The sequence below is a fragment of the Parasteatoda tepidariorum genome, chromosome 8 (genome assembly GCF_043381705.1).
Source record: "Parasteatoda tepidariorum isolate YZ-2023 chromosome 8, CAS_Ptep_4.0, whole genome shotgun sequence".
Taxonomy (NCBI): Eukaryota; Metazoa; Arthropoda; class Arachnida; order Araneae; family Theridiidae; genus Parasteatoda; species Parasteatoda tepidariorum.
This window is the reverse complement of record NC_092211.1, coordinates 2,256,976-2,278,114: the sequence shown is the minus strand read 5'-3', so window position 1 is coordinate 2,278,114 and position 21,139 is coordinate 2,256,976. Positions and strand designations below refer to the sequence as shown.

At 28.9% G+C, this 21,139-nt stretch overlaps 1 protein-coding gene across 2 annotated transcripts in view; it reads left to right on the top strand.

Moving 5' to 3' along the window:
* Nucleotides 1–17,374, top strand: part of LOC107442299 (rho GTPase-activating protein 23) — a 35,823-nt gene extending 18,449 nt beyond the window's left edge. The window contains exons 11-21 of one of the 2 annotated variants that reach the window (XM_071184516.1): nt 700–834; nt 1,785–1,874; nt 2,273–2,470; nt 3,586–3,766; nt 5,773–5,921; nt 7,413–7,721; nt 9,524–9,613; nt 11,431–11,556; nt 11,792–11,921; nt 13,477–14,157; nt 16,016–17,374. In XM_071184516.1, coding sequence (XP_071040617.1) covers nt 700–834; nt 1,785–1,874; nt 2,273–2,470; nt 3,586–3,766; nt 5,773–5,921; nt 7,413–7,721; nt 9,524–9,613; nt 11,431–11,556; nt 11,792–11,921; nt 13,477–14,157; nt 16,016–16,434 — 2,508 coding nt within the window. In that variant the 3' untranslated portion in view covers nt 16,435–17,374. The remainder of the gene's footprint in view (nt 1–699; nt 835–1,784; nt 1,875–2,272; nt 2,471–3,585; nt 3,767–5,772; nt 5,922–7,412; nt 7,722–9,523; nt 9,614–11,430; nt 11,557–11,791; nt 11,922–13,476; nt 14,158–16,015) is intronic. The other variant, XM_071184517.1, reaches the window with a different exon arrangement.
* Nucleotides 17,375–21,139: the final 3,765 nt, after the last annotated feature.

Below are 21,139 nucleotides of genomic sequence, written 5' to 3'. Positions count from 1 at the left end.
AGATTCTTTCGCGGATTTCCGTTTTTTCTCTGATTTTTCCATTTTTCCCGCTAATTTCCGCCGAAATTTTTTTTGAACAAGTTAAAATATTTTATGAGGAATTTAATTTTCCACGGAGCGAAATTATTGAAGTCCTCATTCCTCCCTCTGAAGTTTCTCTAAAAATCATTTCCTTGGGATAAAACTGGTTGACCTTTATACAGGGATGAGATTTTTTTCGGTATTTTCTCTCGAATTTCAGCCTTTTTATCAAAAACTCAGATTCTCTAAAAGTTTCGTTTTTTTTATTTATTTATAAATATCCCGTTTTTTAAAAAAAATTCAGTTGTTGAAGTCAAATTATTATATTTATTTACGATTTTCAAAGGAAAACAGAATATTCAAACTACGTCCTAGCTGCTAATCCTTCCGCATGTTAACTTATATTAGCTATTTTCTCCGATTTCACGCACAGAAAATAAGTTTTTTCGTATTTTTTATCCGTCGGCCGGATAGCTCGTATTTTCGTAATTTAGACGTCGCTGCTTCTTGTATTCTGGAGAGAAAGCAAACAAAAAAAGCGAAAAAAAAATAGGGGTGGATTTGTGGTGGAAATATTTATTTGCTCATTCAATTAATCTTGTAAATTTTTATATATTGTGTAAACANAAGTAAAAATATTCATAAATTCTCATAGCAGCTCAATATGTTTCTTTTTAGACTCCTAAGGTGAAGCAAGCCATGGTTCCAGTGGACATAAATGAAGATGATACTACTTGTGATTCTCCTGCAACTGATACTCATAAAACTGTATATGGTTGGGTTATCTGTAAAGTTGTTTCTTTGGAGGGGAAAGTAAGCCTCTATTCATGTCTTTTTTATCCTGTTTAATGCTCCTACTTGTTGGAATACTTTCACTGATTTTTTGTGCATTATTGTAATAAAATATGTAATTTGGAGCATTACAAAATTACCAGCATTTTAGCTATTACTTTGTAAGCTTTCCTGTTATTACTTCCTAAGCTTTGTTATTACTAAGTTATTTAGTTTTATTATTAACTATAATTGCATGAGGGTGCAGTGAGAGATGTTAAAATTTCCAATATCTTCTACTTGCATTTTAGTTTATTTATCTAAGTTGATACCTCTGCATTACTCTAATTTTTTACTTATTTGCATTCATAATTATAAAAATTATACAATATAAAGGACATCAGATTCAAGTTTCTTCACTTGAAAGTATTTCCAATTTTAAAATTTTATGATAAAGCTCAGAAAAATTGCATCTTTTAATTTTAATAATTTCTAAGATTAAATATTCACTAATAATATGTTAATTTAACAAAATGACTTTCTTTGTCATTCTTGTGTGCTTTATTATTTTACCTGTTATTAATTTTTTGGATTGTATTTTTTTTTAAGAATGCAAATAGAATTAGCAGGATACTTATTTTAACTTTAACCCTTTGAAAAACAATTATTTATTTAAAAGCTGTCAGAAGGTTATGTAACAATGATAAGAATATATAATACAATTAAAAAAATCAAAACCTGTAAATACATAAAAAAAAACGAGAAATTTTTCTTTATCCTCTAAAGCTTTAAAGGAAATTAAATGACTAGTTTTTGCTCTCATTTAGATTTTACATATGCTTACTCTTTGCAAACAATAACACTTCCTTTTAAATGAAATTTTCCTTAAATGTATACTTAATATTTCAAGTTTAGAACAACAAAGATTTATTAAATGCTCTATTGAAAACTAAACAACAATCATTTCTTACGATGGTATATTATTTTTCTAGCGTTCAAGTGATCGATCGTGGAGACATTTGTGGGCTATTCTAAGAGATAATATACTCTATCTCTTAAAAGAAAGACGTGAACCCTCTAAGGTAAATCATTTCTGAAGTTTAACCCTCTTTTACAGTAGTTTAATAACTAGTAACTATAGCAAGGTATTCTAGTTTGACATTTTAAGTGTTGTATTTTTCTTCATCAAATATTTTTAATATTGTCTTAATGTTGTTATATAATCATTATTGAAGAATATTTTAGTGTTTTTATCTTTAATATTTAGATGCTCGCTTTTATTTCATATAAAAATTTTACAGTTTTATTTTTTCCCTCTATAAGATAACTATTATTGAATGATGAATCAGTTTTCCTTTTAAAGTTCTTTTAATTTCAAAAATTCTATTTTATTCATTGCTCTTATTTCTGTGCAAAATGTTGTTATTAAAATATATTTAATATCATTTATATATATTTAAGCATCATTATTTAATTTCAGGGAACATTAACCGGTGATGAACATGTGATAAATGTTAAATTTAGTGTAGCTAAAGTTGCAAATGACTATGTAAAAAGGAAACACGTTTTAAGGCTTCTACTTCTGAATGGAACTGAGTATCTAGTTCAGACTGAAAGTCACAATAGTATGATGGAATGGCTGAAAGCTCTACAAATTTTCACTCGAGAAATCACTGAAGTAACTCAATTTCTTTTTTTCTTTTTTTAATAGCACTTCGATTTATCATTGTATGTTTACTTTGGAATAATTCTAAATTAGGAAACTCTTGGCTTAGAATATCAGAGAGAATACATGGCTAAAAATATCAGAGAGAATATTTTTAGTTCTTATTTAACAACATTTATCTTTTAGGTAGCATTAACTGTGTCGGTTTGTGCAAATCATGTGATATGAGCCATGGTGGTTGAGGGGATAGAACGCTTGTCTCCAAATGATGTGACTCGTGTTCGAATCTGAGCGATAGCTTAAAAAAGAAAATTCTGCTCACGGCTGGCATTGACCACTATACTGACGTAAAATATCCTCAGTGGTAGAGGGGGTCCGAATTCCCTTCCTACTGGGCTAACCGTGGAATGCTTTTTGGTTTTTCTTTCCATGTAATGCAAGGGCGAGTTTGTTCCATCAAAAAATTTTTCAGGCAAGTTAATTTTTCCCAGCTCTTAATCCAGGAGTTCTCTTGTCTTCTGAGTTGGATTCAAAGTTACAAGGATGAACAGCCGATCCAAAAGTGGGTCAGCTGCTCATTGCCGGTTATAAAATAAAGCTAAATCATGTGGTACACATGAGGTGAGATGATGTGGTAATGAGGCTATTTTTATGTTTTACTTATCGGACTATTATCGACACCCTTAATCAAATTATTTTTGTAAATAAGATAAACGATGTGCAAGTTTAAAAAAAATGTCAGAATATATGTTTAAAAAGCTTCTTTCTTATTGGCTCGCACTAAATAAAATAGTAATCCAGTAATAATAAAATTAATTAACCCAGTATTAAAGAAATATGTGCAAACACAAATGACGTATTCGACTGAGACAAGTAATTATTTTACGTATTTATCACAGAATTGATGATGGTACTTTTTATCATACTAGAATCATCATGTGTCTTTTATAAGCTAAATTATTTTATTGAAGTATCTTATTGCATTTGTTTTTGTCATTTAGGTATTTAAAATAGTGATTCAAAATAATGTTTAGGCTTTTATTATAAATTAAATATTAGATTTTAAACCTGTTTAATAACAACAAAAACTAAGATTTGCTAACCACATTTTTTATGTATATTTTCAGATTCCTGAGTGGTTGAGAAATACATCAGTGCTGGAAAAAGCTAAAGCTTATGAACAGCACTTGCACGCTGGCAAAGGAAAATCATCAAATCAACCACATAATGTCAAGAAATTAGTGTTTCGCCATCGCAATCCTTCTGAACATTCCCCTACCATCAAATCGAGAAGAGCTTCTCAAGGAGGTAAGTGCAGTTTAAATTTATTTATACACAGTTACATTTTCTTTATTCAAATTCCAGAAGACGACTGTTATATTTTATACTATTATGCAACTTTTCTAAACTTAATTGCTGTGGTAAAACCGTTTTTTTTTTTAGACCGATAAAGAATTATATTTTGTGCTTTATAAGAAAATGCTATATTTCAACTACCAATTTACTACTAGTTATAAATTAGCTTCAATGGAATTGGGATAATGGAAATATGCTTAGCTCTTAACTGATATATATGGTAGCAGCATAATTTTTTTAATTAAATGTTTCTATTTTGATGTATTTCATTATAACAGACTGTAATACAGAAAAAATATTAGTCATTTGTTAAAAAAGCATAAAGAATTAATTCAAGCATTATTATTTGTTTTTTGAAAACATATTTATGTATTTATAATTATTAAAATAAGTTCTTTGAATAATTATAAAACACTGTTGTAACAGATCAACAGAAATTACCTTTTTTCAAAAAAACATTTATATTTAAGCTTAGTACTTTGAACATAATCAATTTACATACTTTTAAGTTGTGTATTTTATTTAACAGGAATTCGAAAATATCACTTTGATTAAATTTAACTTCTGCCACAGTTTAAATAAGAGAAAATTTTTACCTATCACAGACCTATGTTAAGGAAAGCTAATATTTATTATATATTTAGTAAATATTTCAACTAATGCAGTGTGGTGTTATTTATTGTATGGGTTATTTGCTCAATAAAATTTTTATTTTAAAATTAATTTTCTTGTGGAAATCTAAAGTCCCAAAAATGATAGCATTGGCTTGTAATAACCTTTGATTTCTTTATAATTTTTCTTAATAAAATTAATATTCCTACTAGCTTTCTATAAAAATTCTTTCTATTTAATTTCTTCGAAATTAAATATTGTAATTCTAGCGTGGTAGAAGAAATCTTTCATCAGGGCAGCAGGAACTGGAGTTGTTTGCTACTATTCAAATGTCAAAAAATAACATAATAATCCGAAAATTATCTTATCTGGAATGGTGTTTTTTATAGTAGTTACATTTATTGAGTTAAAAGTTTGAATTTAACTGAATCTATGTATTTTCTGTTTAGATATTTAATTGCATTAGATAAGGATTTATTTTATCTTAAGTATAATTTCATGTGTTTCAAATTAAATTTATGCAGCATACATTTTTTGTGTTAAATTTTTAATTACTCTAAATTTGCAAAATGAAATTTAGCTATACATATGTTTGAGCAAGCCTTATTTTTATTTCGTTATGTGATTGCATTTGGGTTGCAGACAAATTTTGATTTATGAAAATGGTATTGTATGTTGGATCAGCAAATTCTACAACCGGGGTTATAAGTAATATTTTTTGCTATTCAGTGGGAAAGACAATAATTTTTTCAGTATTATGTTATAAATTTCAGCTTTTCACTACAACTTCGTTTTTACTTTATATTTTATTACTGAATTTTAATATAGAATTAATCGAATTATTTTATGAAGTTTTATTTTATAACTTTTCATTGAACCGCTGACCCAAATTTGGGTTTACGACTACTAATGTTCAGCTCTGTAGCCGTGTAATTTTGAATCCAATCCAGAAGACAAGGGAACTTCTGGATCAAGTAGTGGGAGAAATTTGCCTTTGTGGAGGACTATTTGATGGAACTAACCTGCATTTGCTCGAGCCTCCCAGGGTTAGCCTGACAGCAAGGGGACTCTGACCCATCATTCATCTACCACTGAGGATATTTTATGTCAGCACTGTGGTCGGTGCAAGTCAGATGCGGAATTCTTGTCGACCAGCCATGGCTGGGATTTGAACCCGTTTCACCTCACTGGAAGGCAAACGCTCTAGCCCCTGAGCCATCGTGGCTTTTTTCTTTTTTTTATAACGTTTGGCTAAAATGAAGTCATAATATATTTTATGTGCATATACTCTAGGCTTTAATGAAACAAATAATTTATCGATCTTACATTTATTCTTTTCTTTTTAGATGAGTTAGCTTTAACGAAAATTGGAGTGCTTTGGCGAGATCGTATGCTTCAAGGCTGGAAGAGAGTACATGGTGTAAATTCTCATATTCCAAAAGGCTCATCTTTTGGGGTTAAATTAGAAAATGCTCCTCCTGGTATTACTAATGAAGTAATTATCATTTAAGTTATTGCTTTTTCTACAAATAAAAGAAATGTTCTGATTCATTTATAGAGTCAACTGTATTTTTCTAAAGAAGTATTTAAAATGTCTTATATTCTTTGTTTTATAAAGAAATTATTCCAAAAATATTCTTCAAAAGGTTTTCTTTCTGTTATCCAAAGAATTATTGAAAAGTTCCTATCTTCTCTCTGTTTTATAAATAAATATTTTTATAATTTTTTAATTCTACAAAGTTAATTAACCCTTTAATGAGCTATTAAATCCCAGTAAATGTAAATTAAAATATTTTCAAAATTGAAATTGATATAAGAAAAAAAACTCATTTAGCCTATGAGAAAAAATTAAATTAAATTTTAAGCTATTCTTTTGTAACAAGTATATTTATCACATTTAATTAGGTCTTTATAAAGAAAGTAAGCAAGTTACTGACTTTTATATTTTTTATTTATAAAACAAATATTGTTAATACAGTGGAACCCCGATTGTACGTTGTCTGTTTCGTACGTTATCCCGCTTCTTGCGTCATTTTCTGCTGATCCGTGAAAATTGCCTATACCGATAATGTTAAAAAATTCCGGATTTTTCGTTACCCCTTTTATGAAAATCCCGTTTGATGCGTTTTTCTACCAACAGATCAAATTAATTTTTTTTTTTTTATTCTACAACTCTCACACAGACTTTTTTCTAGTTTTTTGAGCAAGAAAAACTTGCTTTTCAGCTGCATGGAGCAATTCTTGTATTCTTTCTGTTCCATTTGTCAATAGGGAGGTGGGTAACAACAATAAAAACTACAAAGCATAAAAATTCTAAAGCAATTTTTACTTGCAAATGTAAATCAAGAAGTAAATTTGCAAAAAATTGTTAGTATTGAACGAGTTGTAGATGAAATTGTAGCTAAAAACAAAGAGGAAGTGAGGATTACTAATCTTTTCCATTAATTTAACTGGTAGGTGTCAATTTTTAAAAATATGCATAGATTTTTCGTTATCCCGATTTTACGTTATTCCACTTCGAGCGTTTTTTATCGCTAGTCCGACCGAAAACGTAAAATCGGGGTTTCACTGTACTACAAATTGCAAAAGGAATTATTCATATTATAGCTCTTCAAATGTTTTTTTTTAAAATTGGCATATGATCACTAATTTTATTCAAAAGTGTTTCACCAGAACTGAAGTTATTAACAAATGAAAAGCCAAATTAAAAATGGCTAAATAGTTTACAATGGACACTTAAAAATGGTCTTAAGTATACATACCAAGGCCTAAGAAAGGATTAACTTAAAATCTAGTATGAATTTTTCATGAATTCCTTTCATTCAGTATCTAAGATGATTTTTGAATGTCATAGGTATAACTATTACACATATTTTATCTATAGTTAGGCAGTCATATTGCTTTTTTAATTTGTCATTTTTAAGTATACTTTAGATAATATAGCCTTAAATATATTTAAGTTAAAAAAAAATTCATACAATTGCAGCACGTTCCTCTGCTTGTTGAACTATGTGTTCAAATCGTGGAATCCAGAGGTTTAGACGTGGTTGGTATATACAGAGTGCCTGGTAATAATGCTTCTGTCAGTGTCTTGACCGATTTGGTGAATCAGGGCATAGATGATGAGGCCCTGAAAGACTCCCGGTGGAACGATGTAAATATTGTTTCTAGTTTACTGAAAGCCTATTTTAGAAAATTACCTGAGCCACTTCTAACATCTCATCTCTACCCTAAATTCATACAAGCAAGTGAGATAGATGATCCAGTTAAAAGACTGAAAGCTATCAAACATGTGGTATTGTATTTGTTCTTAGTTAATACTCTTTAAAATTGACATGCAGCATATTTGGTATTCAGTAGACTGTTGATTGTCTGGCATGCATAGTTAACTTAGCTCTAACACATTGTTTTTGTTTCAGACTATCATGTATTCTCAAAAAAATAAAAATGTTCATTTAAATGCATTTAAGATGCAGGGTAACCATAATTAAAATAAAATTATTTAAAGTTTGATAATAAAAAAAAAACTGCTGGAGAAAAAGTTATCTTTCATGCTATTTAGACTTTGAAAGTATTCTTAGTACAGGTTGTTTTTCATATTGTTCAGCACATATTTATAATGAGAAATGTAGTCAAAGAAAGTCTTGAATATATTGCTTCACTCTACTTCAACGATTTAAATAAGGCTTTTGATTCAATTATAAGGGATAGATTATTACAAATTCTGGAACTCTATGCTATACCATCTGAAATTTATAAATATTATTAAAGAACTGTATAACAATAGCTAAACTTGTGTTGAAATGGAGGAAAAACCAACTGTTTTTTTTTTTTTAATTTATTTATTTATTTAGTTAAGATTGGAGTTAGACAATGCTATGTTTTATGAGGGCTCTTATTTTTGTCTTTGTAGACTGAATTATGAAGATAACAACTACGGAAAAGTTAGAATTAGATGAAATTTTCCCCTGATTGGCAAGATCTGGAATTTGCAGACTATATTGTGCTCTTGTCGTGAAAGATTTACAGGGGAAAAAAATTTCTAGCCAAAAATGCAGAATTAATTGAATTACAAATCAATGGAACCAAATTTAAGATCCTTTGAATTATTAGTAATTAAAGATAATGACATACATCTAAAAAGTAAGCCCATAGAAAATGTTGAGAAAAATGAGAAAACGTTGAAATTTTTATATCAGGGAGCAACTATGAGTGCCAAGGTGGAACTGATGTGGAGAATCGAAATAAAATTTTCGACATTTAAAATTGAAAAAGCCTTCAATGACTTCAAAAACTTAAACAGACTGTGGAAGAGCTTAAATATGGCTTGAAGCGTGAAATTAAATTTGTATAAATCATTGATAAGATCAGCTCTTTTGTATAGTTTAGAAACATGGAACCTGTTTGCCGCACTCAAATTAAAAAATTAACTAGTTTTCATCAAAATAAATGTTAAAATGACACTGTAAAATCATTTTTAATGTAAAATAGACATAGTAAGTAGCGAAAATTTACATGCATTTTGACAGAAGCATTGTATTTACATTCACCAATGCATTTTATAAAACATTTTAACAATCATACCTACCCTTAGCTGTAACATGTATGCAGATTTTCAAGTTGAAATAAGGTAATTTGAAGTTTGTCCTACATGACAGTATGCTTTTGAACAAATAGCATTCAAGCATTTAATTTCTGGAAGATAAAATCGAAATGACCTTGTTTCTATTTAAAAATCTGCTTAAGGCTGCTACTGCTTAGGTTAGGCATGATTGCGAAAATATTTAAAAGAGTATTTTGCAATAATTAATGCAATGCCTATTTTACTCCCAAAATTTCCTTACAGTGTAATTTAAATCCCTCCTGGTGAAAAATAATATTTTTTTTGAGCAAATTCTCTTGATCTAAATTACCTCTTGTGCAAGTTTTATTGAGTTTGATACAACAGTGTTATCTCACAATTACCTTAACTGAACATTATTTCATAAATTTGATTTCCTGTACTTGTTATAAGTCATATATAATTAATTTACTTCGTTTTTTTTTCTAGAAATTTAGCTTTAATCCAATTGATGTTATATCACTTATTTGTTTTAGTTATATCATTTGCCTGTACACTATTTTGCAACTCTGCGATTTTTGATGTATCATTTGAGAAAAGTGGTAGAACATTCAACTACAAATAAAGTAAGTATAAGATGCTCTATTTTGGTATGTGAATTTTTAGATGTCATATAATCTGACAAATAAATTTAATCATTGCCTTCTAAGTAATGTATGACATTAATAGTCAAAATGAATACTCTATACTTATAACAGAATAAAGAATTTATTTGATTATATATATGTCTGCATACTATAGTATAGGTCTAAAATAAGACATTCTGCATGAACTTAAAATTATGAAATATGTTTTTAAATTATAAATATTTACAACTGCAATTTATTTATTTTTGTTGATATTTTTGCACTTTAAAGCCCATTGAGTTCTAATGAAAATTCCGGGAATTTTTTTTTTTTTTCACATCCTGAAATTCAGTTTTTCTTCTCCAAAATAAATTTCTCATTTTTTTTTAGAATGTTTTTGTCCAGTTTTTTCTAGTACAAACCCACTTTTTTCTCCCAAAATTTTTAAATTGTGAGATATCTAAATCTATAGGAGATATTAACTTCAAATCAAAATAAACATATGCAGCAGTAAACTTCCCCTTTTTCATTTAAGACCCAGAAAAAGAGAAAATTAAAAATTTTTGATTCCCTCTGCAACTATTTCTATCAATAAATCGAAATTATTTCATCTCTTGAACAAAGCAACAGGGTCAAAGGGGAGAAAGCTTACATTAGCAATGAATGCTATCGGTGTAATTCATATTGCAATTTATCGTCAGAAATATTGATACTTAACAGTGCATTGCAATATTTTTCAATCTAACAAATTAGTATATTTTTTTATATTGTTTTTGCCTTAATTTTTTTCTTTTTGACAGCAATTAACCCAAAATATTGCCAAATTTTACATTTAGCAGAAGATTTTGCTTCTAACTATTGGTGTCGTGAGCTTTTCCTTGATAGCTCATTTTCAAATATTCATACAAAAACGATTTTTTTTTCTTTTGGTCTAAATATTTGGTACAAGCATGTAGTTGCTAATGCACTTATTTAATATATATTCGCTAATACACTTAGGCCACCTTCCCAAAGTGAAATAGTGCTAAGCAAAGGAGAACTCAACTGCTTAGTCACTAATGTCCGTGAACTGTAAATACTGTTTTAGGAGGAGTTGTTCTGTCTTCTTCATGGAAGGTGTTTTATTCATGATATTGTTTGCTTTTATTCAGATTGAATAGAGAAGTGCTTTGATCTTTTTGATGGAAAAGTGTTTCAGAGAGTCACAAAGAACAGGTTTTATTATATACCCAACTGATAACTGTGTTTGTTCGATTTAAATATTAAGGCAAAGAACACTCATGTAGAAATTAAAACGTTTTAAAACAAATTAGCTCTACTCCCTCTTTATATTTATAAATGTATTAACTTAAATGTAAATGTTCCCAATGGCAATGGGGTTAATGTGGAGCTATGAAGCTAGTGAGTTTGTGTTGGCAAATATAAAGAGGAAGCCGCAAACCAAGGGGTCAGTGTACGTTTGGGAAGTATACCTTTTGAAAATATTGTTTTGCACTAAAAATGTCAAAATTTTTTTAAAGAATTAATTGCTTCATTTCTTTTCTAAACAATGGGACTGAAAACTGACATTGAAATTTAGATTTTCATGAGTTTTGTATTTTAGTACTAATGATTTAGTACCTCTGACTCTATTTTTTATTCTTTACTGTTTCTTTCCAAAATCTTATTTTTTATGTTTGTATTAAAAAAGTGATTTAGGAAAAAAAAAGTGATTTTCAGTTGTAAATTTATGTTATTTATCTGTTCTTTTATTGCTTATGATTTACGGATGAAAAATAAAAGTAGTTTTCATTGTCCCTTTTTAACTTTCATTGTAGATGGAAGCCAGAAATTTGGCCATAGTGTTTGGTCCCACATTAGTTCGAGCTACTGATAACAACATGGTTGCTATGGTGACTGATATGCCTCAGCAATGCTACCTCATTGAAACCATGATAACTTATGTAAGTTACAGAATAAAAAATTTTAGTTATGTATTTATTGCTGTTCTCTTTCATTAAATCATAATATTTTCCTCTTGATGGTGTAAAATTTAAAACAAGCTCATGTCATTTGTGCTAAATGTTTTCATCAGTTGTTAGTCCCTTATCAGTACTTTTGTTTTTGGGGTAAGGCCATCAACCTCATGTACCTGTGTTAAATTATTTTGAAAAATGATAACATTTTTTAATCTTTTAGGTTGAATGGTTGTTTGAAGATTGTGGTGATATCTTGCCTATTGAAATAAATGCTCAGGATAAAAGAAAAACTCATCCGCCTTCAAATATCCAATCAAGCGCTCTACTTAGTAACATCAACAAAATAGACGGTTGTTATTATTTTTTATTAACTTTTGCGAAACTAATATTTTATGGTGTATAAAATTTTAACTAAGTTTCATGAAAATAATATTTCTGAAAATGAGATACATATTATCCGCTTAAATTGTTTTAATTATTTTCTTTAAATGTATCAGGGCTCTAACTCATAAGGTGGTCTGAGACCATTTAAATTAGATTTAGACTGCCATGCAATAATTATCAGTATTTCCCCAGACCTATAATCTTTGTAAAATGATTATATGCTCCTTTTTATCTGTTTTAGTGTGTGTTTTTGTCTGAAACTAGCATATTTCATTATAATTTTGACATTGCACATTATGTAGTTTTTTTAATTAAAATCACTTTCTTAACCTTTTTTAAAAGAAACTAAAAGCAGCATGTATTTGGATCTGGGAAAATGTGTGGGGGCTAGAATTATGGTGATTAAATTTTTACCTGTTACGCAACCAATACTTAGTAGATGTACTGGTTATGCATAAAGTGTTTTTAAAACGAAGGTAATATTGTCCTTCGAATAATATTTACTTTGACAATATTAATAAATTTTAAGGCACACCCAAAAAGGGACTGGATTAGAGTGAGGTTGTGCCCCCAGGTCTCAATATTTTTTAAGAAACCCTTAAGCTTATGAAAGTAAAATTGATTTATGTGATTTTCTGAGAAAATTATCACATAATTTTCAGCGTAATGTCTAAAAAAGTTTCTTTAGAATCACCAAAAATTTTATGTATTTTTAAATGTAAAGTTCGGTAAATAGATAAACAAATTATCTATCTACCCCTCACCAAACTAATATATATCCACACTACTAATATTTGATATGTAAAACAATATCTTTCATACATATTGCTGACACTTCAAAAACTCAAACAACATCGAAAGTTAAAAATATATCTAGTTGATGAAAAGTACATTTAACAGAAAATAGCATTCATAATTAAAAATATTCATAACTATTTGTATAACTAAACACATTACATATTGTTAAATTTAAATTGAATTATCAGATATTTAATTAAGAGAAGACCCATTATCAAAAATTTCTATGGTGCTACAGATTTGATTAACATTCAAAAATTGAGTTGCATTTCTTTTTGTTTCTTAGTTTTTTGCACATTTTTTGCCTGAGAAATTCCATAAAATGCTTATGATGCAAATTAAATTTATAAATTAAGGGAAGACAAAAAAATTCTTCACAATTATTAAAAGAATTGTTCTTGTTGAACTGAAAGTCATAAAAATGTATTCAGCGTTGAAACAGATTTTTCCTATCGTACCTTCTATGGTTGCATTGATTTGTATTTAAGCCCTATATGCAATGGAAATGATTATTCATATGATAATGATTATTCATTACTCAAATGATTATTTATAAGCCCTATATGCAGTGGACTCTTGTTTACCGACCATATTAAACTGGATGGTTGGAAGCCTTTTGTATAGGGATTTAATTTAAGGATGAAAAAATATTTTTTTTATTACCAAAAATGTATAACTAAATGTATATACTTATAAAATAAATAATATTTTTATTACTTACAGAAAACGCTGTGGACTCCTTACCTCATGAAATGTTCTCATCAATTTACAATGTTGCATCCCGTCACCTGAGACATCGTCATAAAAAGAAAGATCCTGCTAGCTACTCCAAGAAGAGATCTGGCATAATTGCTGACGACACTGACATCATGGCACAGGGTGAAAACGGCACCATTCCAATCATCACCTGTAACAACTTAGACGTCAAGCCGAATGAAACAGAGAATCTCTCTGATGTTAGTTTTGGCAGCTGCTCTAGTCTTATTTCTGGCTCATCTGTTTCTAAGCAGAGATCATTGTCCAAAGATCTTCAGAATGGCTCTGCTGAGGAAGCTAGTCCTATGTCCAAAGGCAATCTGCCTAGTGAGCCCCAGACGGAAGAGCACGCCGTCGGGCATAAATACAATAAACTCAGTGAAATGGCCCAAGAAAAGATCAGGAACTTTGAACAGGAGACAAAAGCTCTTCTGAGGAGGGATTTTCAGAAGCCCAGGGCTTCTGTGGGTACTCCTCAAGTGGAATGGGAGCAAATCGAAAAAGAGTGGCAAAAAGCAAAGCTGGAGCTTGAGCAGGAAGATTTGTTGGATTATTTAGCGGATGATCCATCTTATCTTTCTTGCCTTCTCAGCCGAGGGAAAGAGGAGTTTTCGCCAAATGATCCTGGAATGGCGGAACTATGTCCCAGTAAGTCTGTATATTTTGAATTTTCAAACAGTAAATTATGCAATTCCCGGTGGCTGAGCGGTAGCTATTTTATTAGCTAATTTTTTTTCTTCTTAATAACCAATTTACTATGTATGATAAATTTATAGATGAGTTATTTATTAATAAAACATTGAGCTTGCTTTAAACAATTTTATAGAATTTCCATGCATATCNAAATGGATTTTTAAAAATTGTATCTCATTTTACGCGGAAGTAATTGAAGTTTTTGATAAAATAGTTATAAATAAAATATATTCGTCTAGTTCCAAGTTTGAACTCAAAAAGTTATGTAAATAAATTATAAATAACTAAATATTCATAATATTATTCACCTATAATTATAAATTTATTATTTAATATAATGTCTGCTATTTTGTGAAACTTTAGTTGGGGTTTTTAAATTCCCTCCAAATCAACGGATACAGCGCGATTGAGCGATCAACGGAGTGGAGTGTCAGAGCGCTATGCGGTGCAGCGTTTCGCGAAAAAAGCTATAGCTTTTTATGGAATTGCAATCCATTTTTTTTTGAAAAGCCATTTTGTTCAGAAAAAGATTTACTTTAAAATGGGTTTTGTTTGAACTTTGTACGACATTAACAACATTTTTGTTTTTCATTTTACAACTTAATTTTGCAATAAAAATTAAATTTTTTTAACATTTGTCTTATTATAATTATTTTATCAAAAACTTCAATTATTTCCGCATAAAATGAGATGCATTTTTTTTAAATCTATTCATTCTATCCTTAGATATTTATTTTTTATTGAAAAAGAGCTTTAAAATTTAATTGTTAATGTCTAGTAAAATAAATTAAATTAAAAAAAATCGTTTCGGGCTATTGTTTTGTATAATATATACTTTTTAGAAAACAACAAAAAATTTGAAATTTATGATATCAAATTTTGGGTGCAACCGCTATTAAAATTTTGACTCTTTTAAAAAAGAGAAAATCGAAGATCTAGGGATTGCACGTTTNAGGGCTTGTGTTTTGTATAATATATACTTTTTAGAAAACAACAAAAAATTTAAAAATTATGATATCAAATTTTGGGTGCAACCGCTATTAAAATTTTGACTCTTTTAAAAAAGAGAAAATCTAAGATCTAGGGATCGCACGTTTCAGGCGCGAATATTTATTTCTCTTCACTCTAGGGCTAACACAATAGACCGAAGAAAGAGGTCTCATTTTCTCCCGCCGAAACCAGTCTTAAAGAGGGACCCGCACCCCTACTTGAAATAATCATACCTCGTTACCATAGTCACCGCCACACCTCCAGACGAATGTCTGTCAGAGTACGTATCGTAGACAAACAGTACAATGTTGTAACATGTTTTCCACCAAATGTTTTTAAAATGCAATAAAAACACAAAGTTTGCTGAGAAATTTCAAATTCAGAAAATTCTAGAATCAATAAGCGTTTGTGAAAACGTGGCTGTTCCTTGATATTTGTTGAGATACAATCATAATAAAATCGTTCAATCGTTATTCAGATCATTATAAATCAATTGTTATTCCAATCATTATGAATAAAAATTAATTGAAATAAGCTGTTTTAAGGTTTATTATTTTTCTATTTTATAACTTTTATTTTTTATATATCTGGATGACTCAATTTAATGATCTAATTGTCTAGGTTCCTGCTTTGCCATTATTAAAAAAAGTTTGACTGTGTCTATAAACTGATAAGACATGAAAAAATTTTAACTATACATTTTATTAACATTTGATCTTGATGCCATTTTTTTTTTCTCTTTATTACTTTTCTTTTACTTAATGGTTGTAAAAAATTTCCATTTCCTTTTTTTTGTGTGTGAAACATTATTTTATTTTTCTAGCTAAAACTGAACTGCCCCGGAGTTTATCATCTGGTAAAGAGCTTTTGAGTTGCCAAAGTTCCAGAACTTCAACTTTTCTCAAGCCTATTTCTCCCCTCATTCAAAGTGATAAATCAGAACATAAAGCAGAAGTTTCTTTGACTTCTCTCCAAAGCGATATTGACAGAACAAAGCTAGAGAAACCAGAGATTCCCATGTCTATTAGTCAGCCTGCTTTAGCCTCTGTGTTTAGTCAGAAAACTGCTGCTTCTTTAGAAGAATACTCATCATCCATGCCAGATGCTGACATAATTAGGCATAGCTCAAGTAATGCAAACTCAGAACATTCTGAGTCTAAAAAAGAATCTGTCCATCAAATGGATCAGAATTGTCCCCAATCAACGAGCTCTAAGGTGACACACTCATCTCATCCTAGTTGATATTATTTGGGAGACAATTTTGTAAAATATGTATAGTTTATTTATTATACATCAGAGTAGCTCACGCATATGTTGATATTTTATTTTTAAAGTTTTTGCCTTTACTATATTCTGTGTTAATTATGTAAATGGAATAGGTAATTCAAGATTTTGTTACCAAAGCTGCAAAAGTTACATTACCTCATTTGAAGAAAAAAAAAATTTAAAACATTTTTTTTTTTTAAACTAGCAGTGCAGATTAAGAAATTACATATTCAGTAAAAGTGTGAGTAGAGAGTAGCTGTTACCACTAATTGGAGCACAACAATATTAAAAAGTTTTCATTTAGAATTTATTATGGGATATTTTGATGCATGCATGAAAAAATTGTTGTACATTGATACTTTTTTAAAATTCCCTTTAATACTTTTTTATTGTATATTGTTTACTTTTTTTTTAAGGAAACCAAAAAAAATTGTTGAAAATTGCTGAGATTCCTATTTAAACTAAACTTGTTTAGATTAAATAATTAAAAAGATACATTGAGAGAACAGCACAAAGAGCAGAAAGTAAAGATTTTTTTTTCTCCATTACTTTATTTCAGAACTGACTGTATAAAAATTTATTCCCCCTTTTAAAATTCAACTTAAATTTAATCATCTTAAAACTTTACTTATAATTTTTAATGACTTTATATTTGAAAACTTCTCTATATGTATGTTAGATTAAACTACATTTTTAGAATAATTTCTATCTAATTGTGTTGAGATCATAGTCAAATTTGGATTTCTAAAGAAAGTGCTGCAGAAATTCTCTCCATAAATTCTGCTGTCGAGCATATATATATTGGAACCTCAATCGATTGTTTTTTATGGAACCTTCTTTGGGAACAATGGATACAGGGAAATGATAAATGTGTGTCTAAATTAAATAATAATTATTGGCTTGAAAATGTAAAAAATTAATAATGAGGTAATGAACTTGAAAATTAGTTAATTTGTTATTAGTATAAAAAATTTTGATTAAAAAAATTATAACTTTATTGCCAAAAATAACTTATGATGCAAAGGAATGAACACATTTATTTATTTAAAATATTTGAAAATCTTGGTCTGAATACTTTCTTCTTCTATACACAGACAACTAATTTTTGACAATTTTAAAAGATTATTGTTAATTTTCTGTACACTTGGCGTTAATACAAAAATTTGCTCATTGTTTCATAGCCTTTTGCAAAGGTTAGCAATAGTTGGTGATCCATTTTGCCGCCTGTTCTACTTTTTAGCTTTTGCAACCATTTCTGAACATACAACACACGTTTCAACATTTTTATTGACCTATACATCACCATCAAATTTACACCAAATTCTTATTTTCTTCATCATTAGCATCAGGAATTACTCTTTTCCTTCTCAAGATGAAAAAAAACTTCAATGTTTTTAAATTTTGGTGAAATTTCTGAACAATAGACATGAGAATTCATTAATTTTCAAACCAATCTAGACAGGTTTTGTTAATATTATAAGAATAGCATTTCTAACAGTTCTTTTAAAACAAGACAATACATGTAGAAATATGAAAGAACAATGAATTAAGGTTTGACTGTATATATATAAAGGCAATTATACATTCATACTTACATTGTGTGTCTAAACGCATGTGTCAAACAAAAATGTGGGATAATGGGTACAAAGAAGTCTGCTCTTTCTTTTATTGTAAATCCAAAGAAGAATGTTCATTTCATTGAAAAATTTTATCTCTAAATAGGAACTGCTAACTTTTACTCAAAGTTTTACTTTGATTTCTATCATGGTTTCATAACTAAAATAATAATTTAAATTTGAGTAATAAAATTCATTAATATTAAAAATAATAATGAAAATATCACACTTTCTACTAACATACTAGCAAAGGATTACTAAATAACTCAGCTTTGGTAATAATTTGTCTTGAATAGCCTATTTATTTTACATATTTTCATTTTTTTCCTGGAATAATATATCATAAAAATTTGACTTTGGCCCTCATTATTCATGTTGTGTCATATCATTTCTTGTACAATAGTATGCATATAAGCTGCTGGCAGTTTAGTTTATTGCATTTTCGCTTTTTTAGTGATTACTTAGAATCATTCAATGCTTATTATAGTTTAAATTAAGAAATAAACGTATACAGAATATGCAGGGCATAACATAAAATTATTTTAAATCTCATAGAATAAATTACTGGTGAAAATCTTTTTTTCTTCTTCCTTTTATATTATCTGTAAAATAAAACTTTAACAAAATTATTAATAATTTAAATTGGTGAAAATTTTAGCTTTATTAGCTTATTTTAGCTCAATCTTTGTTGAATTCTGCTCTTAAATCATTTGATGTAATACTTTTTCATGTGATTTTTTTAAAAAACATGTTGAATTGTATCAAATCGAGAAAAACAGTTCATCATATTCTATTGTTTTATGCTTCTCTAAAATTTTTATGTCTCTTTGACATAAATTATTGTTTAATTGATCATAGAAGATATTTAGTTTTGTTGCTCATTTATTATATTTTAGCTACTTCTTTGATATCGATACCTTTAAATTTAGAAATAAATCATTTGTTACTTTAATTATCACCTAATTTTTTATTAATGATAATATAATTTGCAGAAATTATATGAACTGTTTAGAATATTAACTAACAAAAAATATTTTTTTTTTAAACTTTTATTTTCTGGTATAATTTTTTCTCTCTCAAATCAATATTGATACTTATAGTCTCGGTATTGATTTGGTTAATTTTATTGCATAAAAATATGTAGATTTTCCTACTTATAATTGATTGAAAATTTTATGTATTTTTAGTTTCAAAGATTAGTTACAGATGCTTTTTTAACGAAATGTGTATGTTTAATAATTTTATTTATTTCATGATTTCCAATTTTATAAGATAACTTACTTCAAATATTCTATGAAAATTGCATCAGTATTTGAATCTATACAAATTGCAATAAATTCAGAAATTACCAATACAATTAGCATTAAGGAGTTTTAAGCGATTGTCCTGGACGATCAACTAATTCTATCAAGCTTTGTTAGTTAATTTGAATTTGTAAGTCTAGGTTCATAGCGCTCATTATGTTAAATGCTTTCATGACTATATATTTAGACAATTTATAACAAACCTTCAGAAATCTAAAAATGTTTCTTTCTTTTTTATATTATTATTTTGAAGTTCGCTATTCTACACCCCAGTAGCAGAACTAATGTTTTACAGGAGATTACACAACAGATTTATTTTGGCCTTGCAGACATGTTCCTCTCTTCGTGAGTGTTTGATGCAAGCCTGATGACTGCAGTACTTCTGCGACGTCGATCACTGATCGATGTTTGAAAGACAGAACATCAAGATGAAATAGTTTTCAAATCCAGCCAACGTGAACACACCGTGTAAGCGGCAGTAGTAAATTGTTTAGCTTCGACGTACGTGAACGTGATGATTGCTTTGACCTTTCGTTAGTAGCATCTAGGACCTGTCCGATCAAACTGTTAATGGCGGCCATTTGCGTTTGAAACCGACTGATCGAAGCATGTTTCACAAGTAGGAGTCTGGCTTTACTAACATCTATTGTCCTTCGGGTCCTCGCCCAGTTTAGTTACTAGCGGAGACTGGAGATGTTAATTATCTAATCGAGATAAGTAATCTTAAAAACAGCGAGAAGTTTTCTTCAAGCAAAGCACAGTGGACTTCATTTTTGTTGATTACTCTCAACTCGTTTTCAAGTCATCTCACAGCTTTTCCTCGCCATGGCAATGTGCCATTTTTCTCCCCACCTCATCCTTAGCATTATGCTTTTCACCTCAGGGCTTCATCTCATCGATCCTTACTTCATGATGAAGGGGTAAAAGGCCATCTCAGCCTGAGGTACCCCGACCAACCAACAAGACCTTGCAGACAACATAACTGTTATGAATCCGTCCCACCCATAGGTTGGGTATTCAGGAAGACGAACTTGCCAACTCCCCTGTTGGAGCCACTGGCCGAACCCTGGAAGCATGCATTCAGCCAGGCAAACCAACTAGGCCAACACTCATGGCACCCAGAAAAATCTACAATAAAAGCTAATTATTGAGGGCAATATGATAAACAGAAATAGCATTTAAAATTAACATCATTCCATCTCTTTGCAGGCAACATAAACCAAACTTTAGAAAAATCAAACAAAAATAAAAGATTTCTTGTGCATAATTCCTGTTTTTTAATCTTGAACAGTTCACATTACATGTTATAACAGGTTTTTTACAAACATTTATAAGAGTGGGACACAACAAAAAATTTGAGCTAATTTGATCGAAAAAATTGTTTCCTTTCTTTACTTTCTGTTTTAGTTTTTTTGAACTGTAAAAGTATTTTATTTCTGATTCAAATTTTAGTTTATCAGTCTTTAGAATGCTTTTTTTTTAAACTTTATTTTCTTATATTTCATTTAATTCACCTGATATTTAGTTTGTTTTTTTTAATTTTGTTCATAATGTTGATTTTTTTCATTAAACTAAAAATAATTTAAATCAAGAATATTTTCCATTTTTAATTTTATTGTACAGAATTTTGTTCTCTCTTTTTTTTTGTTAGGTTATAAATTTTAAACTAGTAATGTCTAACTTAATTTATTTTATGTACTTCTTTTTGCTAGTGCAGCTATTTCATTATGTATTGTAATATTATACTTCTTTACCTCTTAA